We start from the raw sequence: 14,280 nt of genomic DNA, 5'->3' as shown, positions 1-14,280 counted from the left end.
TCAATGCCGAAAGAGGAATTTCTGCACACAAGAAAAAGGAATTCAAATGGTATTTGATATTGTGTTTACATATTGCATAGTTCTAAATCGATAACTGATTAGAATTATATTATGATACATAAACACAATGCCAAATACAATCCAATCCCGTTTCCTTATTTCAAATGAAGTAAAGTGCCAAAACCTAATGGTAGAGATTGTAGTACTGGTGGTAATGTGGTGTTGTTGGTTGTAGTAATAGTAGTAGTGATGATGAAGATGTGATAGTGGTTGTTGTTGTAGTAGTAGTGGTAGTGATGATGATATGGTGGCAGTGGTGGTTGAAGTAGTAGTTGTAGTGGCGGTATAGTGGTTGTAGTAGTTGTGGTCGTGATGATAATGATGTGGTGGTGGTTGTAGTGTTGTTGATGTGGTGGTGATGGTGGTTGTAGTACAAATGGTAGTGATGATATTGTGGTAGTGGTGGTAGTAGTAGTAGTCGTGGTAGTGATGATGTGGTGGTGGTGGTTGTAGTAGTAGTAGTGGTAGTGATGATAATGTGGTGGTGGTGGTGGTGGTTTTAGTAGTAGTAGTGGTAATGATGATGTGGTGGTGGTGGTTGTAGTAGTAGTGGTAGTGATGATTGTAGTAGTAGTGCTCGTGATGATGAGTGGTGCTGATGGTTGTAGTAGTAGTGGTAGTGATGATGATGATGATGTAGTGGTGGTTGTAGTAGTAGTAGTAGTAGTTGTAGTGATGATGATGTGGTTGTAGTAGTAGTTGTGATGATGATGTGGTGGTGATGGTGGTTGTAGTAGTAGTGGTAGTGATGATGATGTGGTAGTGGTGGTTGTTGTAGCAATGGTGGTGGTAGTGATGAAGATGAAGTGGTAGTGGTGCTTGTAGTAGTAGTGGTAGTGATGATGAGGTCGTGGTGGTTGTAGTAGTAGTAGTGATAGTGATGATGTGGTGGTGGTGGTTGTAGTAGTTGTGGTAGCGATGTTGTAGTGGTGGTTGAAGTAGTAGTGGTAGTGATGTTGTAGTGGTGGTTGTAGTAGTAGTGGTAGTTGCAGTGATGATGATATGGTCGTGGTGGTTGCGGTAGTAGTGGTAGTGATGATGATATGGTGGTGGTGGTTGCGGTAGTAGTGGTAGTGATGATGTGGTGGTGGTGGTGGTTGTAGTAGTAGCTGTAATGATGATGTGGTGGTGTTGGTTGTTGCAGTAGAGGCAGTGATGCTGTGGTGGTGGTGGTTGTAGTAGTAGTGGTAATGATGATGTGGTGGTGGTGGTTGTAGTAGTAATGGTAATGACGATGTAATGGTGTTGGTGGTGGTTGTAGTAGTAGAGGTAGTGATGATGATTGTAGTAGTAGAGGTCGTGATGATGATGTGGTAGTGATGAATGTGATGCTGGTGGTTGTAGTAGGAGTGGTATTGATGATGATGTGGTAGTGGTGGTTGCAGTAGTAGTGATGATGATGTGGTGGTGGTGGTTGTAGTAGTATTGGTAAAGATGATGATGTGATGGTGGTTGCAGTCGTAGTGGTAGTGATGATGGTTGTAATACTATTGGCAGTGATGATGATGTGGTGGTTGGATGTATCCTTGGAACAAATTGACTTCACCGGAATTTGACGGAAGTTGTCCGGAGCCCGAAATTTTTTGCTCCAGACCGGAGTTTTTTCCGGTGAAACCGGATTTTTGGCATCACTGAGTATCTATATCGGTTGTAAACATGTAGAATATCAAAAATGTAAATCAGAAAAATCAACTCACTTCAGAAAGATAGCAACTACCTTGTCTTTTCAAGATCTGTCGGAAATGTGAAGAAAAGATAAATATGACTCTATGTGACAATATCCACTTGCACTTAGTTTGTTGTCAAAGAAATAAATGAGGTGAATAAATCACAAATCTGACACCATTCAATGATTAACAAAATAATCTAATTAAGGGGTTCTATCGGTGGAATTTTGGTGATTTTCAGCCAAATTCAACATTTTTCAAAACCAGGCTTCAAGCATACATAAGCCATTTTCTCTTATGTTGATGGCTACCAGAAGACATAATCTACCTCATAAATATGAAATAAACTCATTTTAGTGCACCTTGTCTTCAAGAAAAATTGGCTAATAATGGCATATTTTGCAATGTTTGGACCCAAGCAATGGTATTATTAATTCTAATAAAGTGTAGCTTTGCCATATAACTTCAGCTTTTATGTAGTGCAATATCCACTAAATGTGCTCAAAGCTCTTTACAAAGGGTCACTAATCAACAGCAACATAAAACATACAGAACGAGACACGAGGCCTGTTGAAAATGATAAGAACACTATAAATGGCGTTTTCTCGAAAGTTGCATTTTATGCACTTTAAAAAATTTTTGAGTTCTAAAATCTCAGCATTTAAAATAGGCACATAATTCATTTTTGCAGAGATGCTCTTTATAAGTTTTCTAAATAGCTGACAAATTAGATTTTTTAAAAACATTTCAATTTTTTTTTGAAAATTTACGTTTTTTTGTGTAAAAAGTGGGCAATTTTAATGCAAATATGTTAATATATTTTTGAAGACATCATAGTTTCTTAAATTTCTGTAAATTGCCAACTTTAAGTTGGCTATTTGTAGGAAGGATATATCTTTGTTTTAAAAAAGAAATGAATGTCGTAAAATTATTAATAATCAAGAATTTAGAACTGAAAAAAAAAAAGCTAATTAGTAAGCAAAAATCCAAGAAGGCGGCCATCACCATGGCAACCATGTTGTAAACAATGTTTAGAAATGTGTTTTTCTCCATTTCTGACCATGGGCTTTCCGCTTGGCATGTTTATATTGCTTTTTTTCTCTTTTTTTTTTTTCTTCAAAAAATTGCTCTCTTAGCCGATAGAACCCCTTAAATTAAATGCTTTTTTCTTTGGACATTTGTTAGAAGCCAACTTAAAGGGCGGCCTAAGTAAGTATGTAACTTAAAAATATTTTTAACATTAGAAAAAAATGAACTTAATATCAACTGGTTGAAACATTCAGAAAAAATGAATAAATAAATCAAATGAGAAAAAAAAAAGAAGTAAATAAATAGATCACAACCAATTCATGTAAAATTCCATCAAATCCATTTCCTCTTGTTATCAATCTACTATCCCCTGCTTGAGATAGATAAAAAGTAAAAACTTACTGAGGATCTCCTTCCAGTGGATTTCCGCTGCCTGCAAGAATAAACAAAGGATGTCTGGTTATAAAGGCAAATCAAAACATATCAGACCTAACAAAAGAAATGGAAAAAATTTAAGAACTTCAACCCACAAGTTAACAAATTTATACGGAAATGAAGGAGTATTTAAGAAGTCCATATTTATTGCCCGGAGTAAACATTTGCTATAATGTGTAGCATAAAAACATAGCGAATTGACATAAAACATCCTGTTCCCAATAAAAATAAAAACTGAGTTTAAATAGATTAAATAAACTCGAGATGACCCCACTTGTTAATTAATAAGCTAGACATTAATATAATGATGTTTATCTTTGTGCAACAGGTATTCTAAGTGCGAATAATATCATGCATCTTAATTTAAAAGCATCGAAGAAAAAGAAATCACTAGATTAGAAAACAGAGGATTCCTGGTAAGTCCTTGCTTGAGAGCATTTCAAGTAAAAGTCCAAACCAGACACATAAACAGAATAGAATCCCCATTGCACAGGACATTCAAATGATTACGATATCTTGACAATACATTATAGACATCAAATAGCTAATTTACGAGAAAATGAATGTTCTCTCCCTCTCTCTCCACCCCCCCCCCTCTTCCCTTTGGGTAAAAAAAAAAATCCAACCCCAAACCTACTTTCCAATTTCTCAGCCTTTAGACTAAATGGTGTCATCTCAGAGCATATAGTCACATAAAAAGACAACAGATATGGAGGAGAATTGAAGAGACAGCAAAGGTATGGATTGATGACACAGAACAGCCATGCGCTCTACAACCCTCAGTGGGTTCTCCTCACACTATTCAAGAATTTATCACTTTGGCAAGACTTTAATGTTTTAGCCCTAGAACATCAAACAAATAAGAGAAAATACCCGTACCCTGATTTATGCTCGCCAGACATGGTTAGTTTTCCTTAAGAGACCATTTCATGTAAACAGCAACCAGAACTTTGACATAAAACCTGAAACAAAAAGAAAGGTTATATTTGATGAGAAAAGCATGACTCAGTTGTGTAGTCTTCACCTCATAACCAATATCTACAAAGGTTAAGTCTCATTGATTGAGCATGCTGAGCATTGTTCTCACAGCAACCCAGAGACTAGATATCGCTCAAGTACTACTATTAGTAATAGAGTGATACCTAACGCAACACTTCATGGATTATTCTGAGAGAGTGACACCTAACATATCACTAAATATCGGTCCAGCTTTTTGTTAATTGCAAAATTGGAGTCACTAAAATTATAAAAAGGAAAACATCTTTAAACCTTTTTTTTCCCTGCTAATACTAATATGCAATTATATTTTAAAATAACGAAACAGAAGTGGTATAAAATAATTCATATTAATTCATATTAAAAATATCTCCACAAGTTGGGTGGATCTGTAGCGTAGTGGTTAAGCTGTTTGACTATTGATTGGAAGGTCCTTGGTTGAAAGGAAAGTCCTGGGTTGGAGTTCAGTCAAATCCCAACGGGAACAATTTTTTTAAAAAAAAATAATTCTTTTACTTCTACTTAGGTTTCCTTGCTGGTATAACATCATTTAAAAAAATGTCTATTGCCATTGCCCTTTGTTTTTATTTTTTTAAAGCTTATTTCTTGATTTGTTTATTTAGATATCTACCATTGTTCTTTTTCTAACTGTTTTTCTTCATTAATTTGTCATTATCATTTTCATCAGTACACTTTTACCATGTTCATCATTATTATGTTCACAACAGTCAACAAGTCAGTAAACAAAGTAAGTGAGTCAATGGGATCAGTGCAAAATTTTCTGAGCGACAACCTAATACTAATACTCTAATTATGTCTGCCTCCATTTAATTTCACTTTCACAATCAACAGGAAAATAATTCTTAAGAGATTGACGTGTGTAAATCCCGTGTCATTGTGTGTCAGTTAAGAAAAAGACCGCCCATTTTTTCTTTCATTTTCATAATATTATTAAATATCATTTTAAAAATTTAGCTTCAGATTTTGGTTCTCCATACTCCATTGTCATTTTTGTGATTGACTTTGGTGGAGGAGTGGGTGAGGCAGCAGACTAAACAAAAATATGCAAAGAAATCGGGCCCAAGAAATTAGCATCTGTCAGAGTGTGGTGTAGCAAATACATATGTAAAGGCTTGTGATCTTATATAGCGATTTTTATTGCGTTGTTTAACAATCCAACTTACATTTTCACAAATTGCAACCAAACAAATTCTATGTCCAAAAATATTCAAATAAAAGATGGTGAGTACATAAGGTTTAAAGTGTGCAGCTCATGGTCAAGTAGAATCAGAATCCTAAGGTAGAATCAGAATAATCCCCGTTTTCCTCGAAACATCCTCTTTTATCCCTATCAAAATTTTACCCACAGTTCCATTGTTTCCACGCCCCCTTGCAGTTATTGACAGTTCCCTGTCAGTCTATAATCCAACCCCTAAGAGTAAGACCAAATCATAATCAAACCTGAAACGTCAATTCCTACATATTGATGTTAAACCCCGCCTTTTATGATATAACATTATTTTGATAAATGCCCCTTTCACCTGTTTCAACACCCCTAAACCAATTTAAGAATGATTGATTAAATAGTACTCAACATGATAACCTATCCATTAACTTTGACACAAACGGTCTCAAGTAACCTGGACATAAAACTGCCCACACGTGTCATGCGTCTCAAATAGCTTGGACATAAAACTGCCCACACGTGTCATGCACTGACCAAGCTTAACTGATATGCCTGCACTATGTACTCACTAAACCCATTTGCTGATATATATAATTGACAGTTTTGCACCAAATTTCTTAGATAACCTTTTGCATAGGCTTACTCTCTTACATACGCCCCTTTCTTAGAATTTAAATTGACTTAAAACAATTTCAATTAAAAAAATAACAGTAAGAGATTAAATATATATCTAATGTCGAACTAAAATGCAATAAACAAATGTAAGAAATAGTCTATATTTTTTAAAATGACAAATACTTATACCAGTTAAACATTTAACAACTTTAAACTTTAAATTCAAAAACACCAAAGTTGATTACAACATTCATATATATCGATTATAGGTTTTAAAGTATTAAATTCACAAACATCAAATTTGATTACAACATCTAAATAGATATATATCGATTATAGATTCTTTTTTCTTTCAAATTACAACATCAAATCTATCAAAAAGAGATTAAAATTTAGATTTACCAACACCAAAATTGATTAAAACATTTATATTTATCGATTAAACTTTTTTAAAGTATTACAACATCGACAGTAAGATATCATTTATTTAAAAATTCAAAGAAAAAGTATCTTTTCACCTTAAATTCCATCTTCATAGCAATAAAAGTGTTTAATTCTCGTCATATCCCATCACACATACATATTATTGCGTGAAAAAGGATGGTTCAATTTCCATTTGTGATATACTCACGTTATCTTATTCAATCTCAAATTCAACTCTATACGACATGGGTGATAATCTCAGCTTCCATGTATGTCTACTCATTTACTGTCATCTCAAAACCAATACCTTGTATATTCCCTTATATTGTATGATTCCATTGAAACAACATTATTACATTAATTCCAACTTATAATATGTGGTACAAATAATATTTCATAGACATCTAGATTCAAATACGAAGAATTATATTTCAATTAGTAATAAAAAAAATATTTAAAAATAAATCATAATAATAACATTATCATCCTTTTAAAATTCAAGTTGAAGTTATTATCATTCATTGTTCATTGTTGATGTTTCAGTTTTTAAGCTTTTTAAGTCACGACGGTGTAGTTTACAACTACATTGAAATCAAATTGTTCTTTGTGGTCATCCATCAGAGGTCACATTTCTCAGTAATCCGTTCGTTTTGAGAATGGTCATCCTGTAAAAATTGTCAGTAATTGTTAATTAAGTCATTGTCTCCATTTAGAATGAGTTTTCGTGTAATGAAAAAATTATATCAACTATAAGAGTTGAGGTGATTGTATCTAGTCTACGTGTTGCATTGTTGTGTGTGTTGTGGTCACTGAATAGCCCAAGTGTCATAAATTCACTTTATTTATTGTTAATTAATTAAAAACTTTTTCCTCTGTAAATGTCTTAGAATTATCACAATAATGTCTTCACTTCAAATATTTAGTGTTTAGTAAATAATCAGTCATTAGTCTGTCCGACTTATTCATATTTAGTACAGTGTAAATAACTAAATAAGTAAAATCTAACACAGTATGTGATTGTGGGCTGTTACTAAAGTGACCAACTTTTGCAATTAGTGTGTTGTATTTGTTCGAGTCTTTTGAATTTGGGACGAAAAAAGACTCTACAGGTAGCAAACGTATGCTTAACCTGTTGGGTTGTTTCTTGGTCTTGTGACGTCGCTGTAATCCATTCATCTCCGGCATCTGGGTCGATTTTCCTCGTTGATATTTGTGGTTGTCTTGTGTAAACGTTGAATCTCATTGTAGATGAAATTGTAAAAATTCAAGATTAACTGTGTGCGAGATCTTGAATTTAAATGAAGTTTGACTTATCCAGCAAGTCAAAAGAAAGTTGTGAACTCAGCCATGTGTTGACAAAGAGTTCGTGTGTAGTAGTCGACAGAGGTCGTGTGTTGTAATTGTCTGTGTTTGTTGATCGAGTTTTGATGAGGTGGCATGTGAGTCCACACCAGGTAGATGATGTAATCTGTAGAGTACCGGTGGGTGACGTGAGTCCAAACACCAGGTAGATGATGTAATCTTGCAGAGTACCGGTGGGTGATGTGAGTCCACACACCAGGTAAAGGATGTAACAATAACGTAGTCTAGTAGACTATGTAGTAGGGTCGAATAAGGTCAACAATATTTTCGTTATTTGAACGCAGGTTGTTGAATATCATACGATAATGAATCCAAGGAAATCGCTCATGTGGCGTTTTGCGATACTTTTTCCTGCATTGTCTTATATACATATATAGCCTTTATCTTTTACAATGATACTAAGACAGGCGTTATTATAATATTCAATGTTTATAAGTTGTAGATATGGGTGCTGCACACTTGTATATTGACATAAGTTTAAATTTGAATACGCTCACCACTGAATATGATGGAAGTAGTATTGTTCACAATTGGACATCATTTTTGTAAAAACAATCGTATCTTGAACGTTTATGTAATTATTGACATCGTACATCGTTGGGTATTGTTGTTGTAGAAGTAAATACAAGTAATCCAATTGTTCAATAAAGAATGTAAATATAAAATGGTTCATGGAAGAAATCTGTGTTGATACAGATATTATTTTATAAATTCTGTCAAGTTTGTATAAGTTGGAAGGTACGATGTAATTGAGGTTGCTGTGTATTTGTAGTCTGTAGATTGTGTTGATTCTGGACGTAGTCGAGATTGTTACTCCATTTTAATGTATTCGTGGATAGACCAAAGGGATTAGGACATTTCCCGACTTCTGTTGTGGCTGTGTTTGAGTTGCCTCTGTCGTTGTCATCAGCGTTCCCGTTATGACTGATGGTTGCAAGTGTCCTCTTTCGTGATGACTGTATCATGTTTTAGTGCAAACACTACTTCTGCCTTTGATTAACTCGAATTATTCCCCTTAGAAAATCCCTAATTTAATGAAATATGATTTTGTTTATGTTATCGTAGCACTTCCTACCATTTCAACTGATTGCCGATTGATTACACACTTAAGATTTGACAATTGAACATAACTTCTTCTTCAACTCAGTTACACACTTTATGATATAAATGTTAAATTCAAACCACGCAGTAAATATTGATTACAATTACAACAGCAAATCTATAGGAGAAAAATATGATAATCAAAATATTCACAGAAACGATATACACTCTGGTCAATAAAAATTCAATGTTTCGCGCCTTTGCCCTCGGCTTATAAAAATATTCATATAACTCATTGCGACGTTATCTCGCGCCTCTTAATATAGCATTGATAAATGTGTGCGCTTTAACCACGCGCATCGTATTTATAAAAATTCTCCGCCTTCTGCATCATTTCATAATGTTCAACCATGCGCTTTAATCAAACGCAAAATAAAATATTCCCGAACGCCTCATTCCTGCGTCTCGTAATTTAAACCGTGTGCACTTTAATTACCGCGTCTTACATCACTGCGCTTATTTACCCGTCATTTACAGCATTTTACCGTATGGGTTACTTATAATTCGCTGATTCTTAACAAGTTAACCACTTGTGTCACAAATATTATCAGCTCACATGACATGATAATGCATTTTCAATATTTTGTTATTCTTCCGTAATAACATTTTAACTCCAATTACAAGACATCTGTCTTTCATAATAATTAATACTCCGTCATTGTATTTATATTATCTCCTTTTCATTCTCCGACTTTAAATCAAAAGTCCGTTATTCCGTTATACTGAGAATATTGCTCCTTTAAAAAAAATTACGACGAAACGCATTTCAAAACAAAACAAAACATGACAACGATTGACTCATATTCCGCATAAATCATTTCAACTTAATTTCCAGTGATAAAATCCAAATGTCTTATGTAATCTATTATAACGCCATGTCTCATTACACAAGTAAATAAGCTCTGTTGTCGATTACTTGGCTGCGTTAACCACACATTAATTACCAAGAAAACAAACAGATATAAAACTTTGCTCTTTGCCATGAACCCATGAATCTCAAAGAGTCAATATCAACCTACCAATTCATCCCTACCGACGGGAGAAAAATATAATCAATGATGTTGTAATATAACAATAAATACCATAAGACATTTTTCAATTATCAAAACTTATAATTTACGTGTTGTTATTGCCATCATCTTCTTGAGTCATTTTGACAGAAAATAAAACGTAACAACATTAAAGAATGACCAACTGTCATGTAATTCCAACAATAACAGACAAAAATTGAAATAAAAATCGACACATCTTTGTTACTGATATTAACAAAACATTGCCATCAACGGTACAAATTAATATTCGAAGAACTATTCCGAAACGCTTGATTGTAAGTAAACGCATTTTCATTTATTTTGAAAAATAAAACGCACTAAAATATTCATTTAAATTCTGCAATTTTTATTTTCATCTCTCTCTCTCTTCTTTTTAATTAAATAAAATACGTATAGCATCAATGCGTTATTATTATTATTATTATTATTATTATTTGTCGTTCTATAATATATTGTTTTCACTTTTTAAATATAATATATTGCCCTATATATCTATATTTTTTTAAAATTTCCTTTTCTATCTGTGACTCTTAATTTAAATATTATTTAGTATATATATTTTTTTAAATATCGTCTTTTGTCAGAATTTTAGGAATCATCTATAATTTCAATATTTTTTTTTCATATTTCAATACAAAATAATTACACTAATTCACCTTCAAAATTGATATCCATTTTCTTTCCCAAATAAAACTATTTTCCTATCTGTTCACAATTTTTCACTTCAAAATTCGAGTCTCACAAAAACTTCAATAGATGTTAACAGTATACATTTCTTGTGTATCCATGGTTCGGAATAATAACATCTTTACATCCTGGTATCACGGCTCCAAATAAGATGCATAATGTGGCGTAGTTGCACACATATGTAATGGCTTATGATCGCATAGTGGTGTTTTTCATAGATGGTAGTATTATCCTTTGCGTCGTGTTGTAGATGTTAATAATGACGAAAGAGTTCAGGGTCCGGTGATGATAATTGAATGCACAACATCAAGACATTCAAATAAAAGTCCAGATTCCAAGTTTCATTTCTTACAGTTTTATTTGTTTGTGATAAATTCAAAATCCAAATCATGATAAATTCCAAATCCAAATCAAATAGCATGGTCATAATTCAATCAGTTTCATAAATTCCAAATCCGTAAAATCAGTCCACATGTAAAGTCAATTTTGCCTAAGTAACCATTTTCAATATACGTGAAATACGTGAAGTATATATAAGTCCGTAAAAGCAAATAAATGATGGTTAGCACAAAAGGTTTAAAGTGTGCAGCTCATGGTCAAGTTGAATGCAGAATTCTAAGGTAGAATCATAATAATCATCCCGTTTTCCTTGAAACATCCTCTTTTATCCCTATCAAAATTTTACCCACAGTTCCATTGTTTCCACGCCCCCTTGCAGTTATTGACAGTTCCCTGTCAGTCTATAATCCAACCCCTAAGAGTAAGACCAAATCATAATCAAACCTGAAACGTCAATTCCTACATATTGATGTTAAACCCCGCCTTTTATGATATAACATTATTTTGATAAATGCCCCTTTCACCTGTTTCAACACCCCTAAACCAATTTAAGAATGATTGATTAAATAGTACTCAACATGATAACCTATCCATTAACTTTGACACAAACGGTCTCAAGTAACCTGGACATAAAACTGCCCACACGTGTCATGCGTCTCAAATAGCTTGGACATAAAACTGCCCACACGTGTCATGCACTGACCAAGCTTAACTGATATGCCTGCACTATGTACTCACTAAACCCATTTGCTGATATATATAATTGACAGTTTTGCACCAAATTTCTTAGATAACCTTTTGCATAGGCTTACTCTCTTACAAGAGGAAAAGATTTTTTTGGAATGATTTTCATCCATTTCCATTCCGTGAATTATATTTGTTGACTTTTTTTGCTTTGTCGGTGCCGTGCTGTACTGGTCACTGTACTGTCAAAGTCAAAGTCAATCAACTGTCAACTGCCGTCACTGACTGAAGTCTGAGTCTGTCTATCTCGATAGTAGTTAGTAGATAGAAATTGATTTTGTGTAAATCTTGTGTTTTCAGGGGTCCTTAACTCCAAAAGTAGAAGACCATCCATTTTTTTTCTCTTCATATTCATCATTTTTAAATTCAGATTTTGGTTCTCCACGTCTCCACGGCCATGGTTGAAGTTGACGTTTGAGTTTGAGAGAGTGAGTTTTTTTTTTTTTTCAGCGATCTACCATGAGTCATACGCTTGGTAGTTGGAGGTATAAAATTCAAATATCGGACAGCACTATGTGCCAAATACACTAATAATAATGTAAAAGGCTAAATAAAATAACTTAAGTCGTTTACCTGGAATAACAACCAGTCTATTGCGTAACAATTTGCTTTTGTTTACATCAACAAATTGTAAAGAAAACCCCCCAAATGGCAGACGGTTTGAAAAGTTCCGCCGGTGGATTGCGCATGCGCGAATTTCATTTATACGGATTGGATTTAATTTTGTTTTAGCCAATATATTACTTTACCATTAAAGAAGTTAGACATTACATACTGCATTGTTTATCAACTCCAACTTGACTGTCTCATAATATAAATTCATAATCTATCATTCAATGAAAAATTTAATGATTAAATTATAATACAATTAAAGTCAGTAAAAGTTTTTTCTTGACCCGATACGCCTGTGTAGACAAGGGAGACAAGCATAATAATATGACTATTGCCTTTCATATAATGTTGTTATTTCCCTTGATTAGAAAAAAAAACAACTAATTACAACCTTTAAAATCCATAGAAAAACTGGATAGAAAGAACGCCAACTTCGATCTAAGATTACTTGATGTCCAAGCAGTGGTTAATGGCTGGAAGTTCTAGGGAAATTATAACGCATTAACATAGAGACGTCAGTAAAGAGATGGACACATCTCAACTTGAAGAATAATAAGGCAATGTCTTCTTATTGTTATACTATAGTATGACATTGTATGTACTTATACGCATGTCTGATAACCCACATAGTTATGAGCTCATTGTTGTAATGAAAATATTCTCAAAGCAATGCAAAATAATGTCCATTACCACAATATTACCTAAATCAAGCCCATGTATGCGTTCCGTTATCAGACGCCATGACAATCTATTTAATCCACACATTCTTCACCTCCGACCAGCCATATTCACAATGCAATGATCGACAAGATAACCAGCTTCCTCCAGACGATTGCCACCATAGAGTCATTAGTTTAGTTCTTCCATGATTGCCACGATGACCATAAACGGGCAACAGTGCCAGATCCCACTGATGCTCAGTAGCTATCGTTAAACAGGTCATGGACTGTAGCCAGTTTCATCTACTATCATAGATGATACTGCCTGTAGTACTTTAGTCTATTTGCCAGCCACTCAAAAATCTTCCTCTTACTGGTACAGAATCTGGGAAGCTTCACTCACAGTTCAGTGGAAACGTCCTACACCGAGGAAAATTGATCTTTGCATCGACCTTTTCTTTACCATATTATAATTTATAATTGTGTGCATTATTGTCTAGAGGTATGACTGGAAGGTCCAGGGTTCGAGTCCTTGGAAAAAGGCTCTTTACTCACATTCTCTAACCATATTCCTGTGTAAAATAAGAATCTTAGCCGTTAATAGCGTTGCCTTTGTCGGAAAAATTGCATAATGATGATAATGATGATGATGATGATGATGATGATGATGCTGCGGCTGCGGCTGCTGCTGCTGATGATGATGATGATGATGATGATGATGATGATGATGATGATGATGATGATAATAATACTTTATTCATCCAAAGGAAATATTATTAAAATTTATAATAATAATAATAATAATAACAATAATAATAATAATAATAATAATAATAATAATAATAATAATAATAATAATAATAATAATAATAATAATAACAATGTCTATAAAGAATATGGCGTCCCGCAAGGTTAGGTTTTAGATCCTATCCTTTATACCTTTATACTTTACCATTCGGCAGTGTAATACGCTCCCATTCTGTTAATTACAACATATATGCTAACGACATGCCGCTATATAAACCTGCTTCTCCTCATGATCTCTCCTCTCTTGTCTGTCATTTAGAAAATTGTTGTGACTCCATCAAAAGTTGGATGCTTGCAAATAAGCTATTGTTGAATGAAGACAAAACTGAAGTTGTTTTAATAGGAACTCAGCAAAAATTAAAGTCTTTCCAATTTTCAAATCCTACTCTAACTATATCTGATTCTGATATTTCTATTTCTGAAAAGGCTAAAAATTTAGGTGTCATTCTGGATAGTTCTTTGTCTATGGATCAGCATATAAACAATAATGTGAAAATTATGTACTT

The 14,280-nt window shown here is 33.7% G+C and overlaps 1 protein-coding gene across 1 annotated transcript in view; it reads right to left on the bottom strand.

The window, feature by feature from the left end:
• Window positions 1–12,374, bottom strand: part of LOC144970763 (uncharacterized) — a 39,209-nt gene extending 26,835 nt beyond the window's left edge. The window contains exons 1-4 of the mRNA XM_078910761.1: window positions 12,270–12,374; window positions 4,071–4,153; window positions 3,159–3,189; window positions 1,758–1,793 (exon numbers count right to left, since the gene is read on the bottom strand). Of these exons, the coding sequence (XP_078766887.1) occupies window positions 1,758–1,793; window positions 3,159–3,189; window positions 4,071–4,093 (90 nt within the window). The 5' untranslated portion in view covers window positions 4,094–4,153; window positions 12,270–12,374. The remainder of the gene's footprint in view (window positions 1–1,757; window positions 1,794–3,158; window positions 3,190–4,070; window positions 4,154–12,269) is intronic.
• Window positions 12,375–14,280: the final 1,906 nt, after the last annotated feature.

The sequence above is a fragment of the Berghia stephanieae genome, chromosome 1, assembly GCF_034508935.2.
Source record: "Berghia stephanieae isolate SIO BIC M18660-M18661 chromosome 1, UCSD_Bste_1.3, whole genome shotgun sequence".
In the NCBI taxonomy this organism is placed as follows: Eukaryota; Metazoa; Mollusca; class Gastropoda; order Nudibranchia; family Aeolidiidae; genus Berghia; species Berghia stephanieae.
The sequence above is the reverse complement of the archived record's forward strand: the minus strand, read 5'-3'. Positions and strand labels throughout refer to the sequence as shown.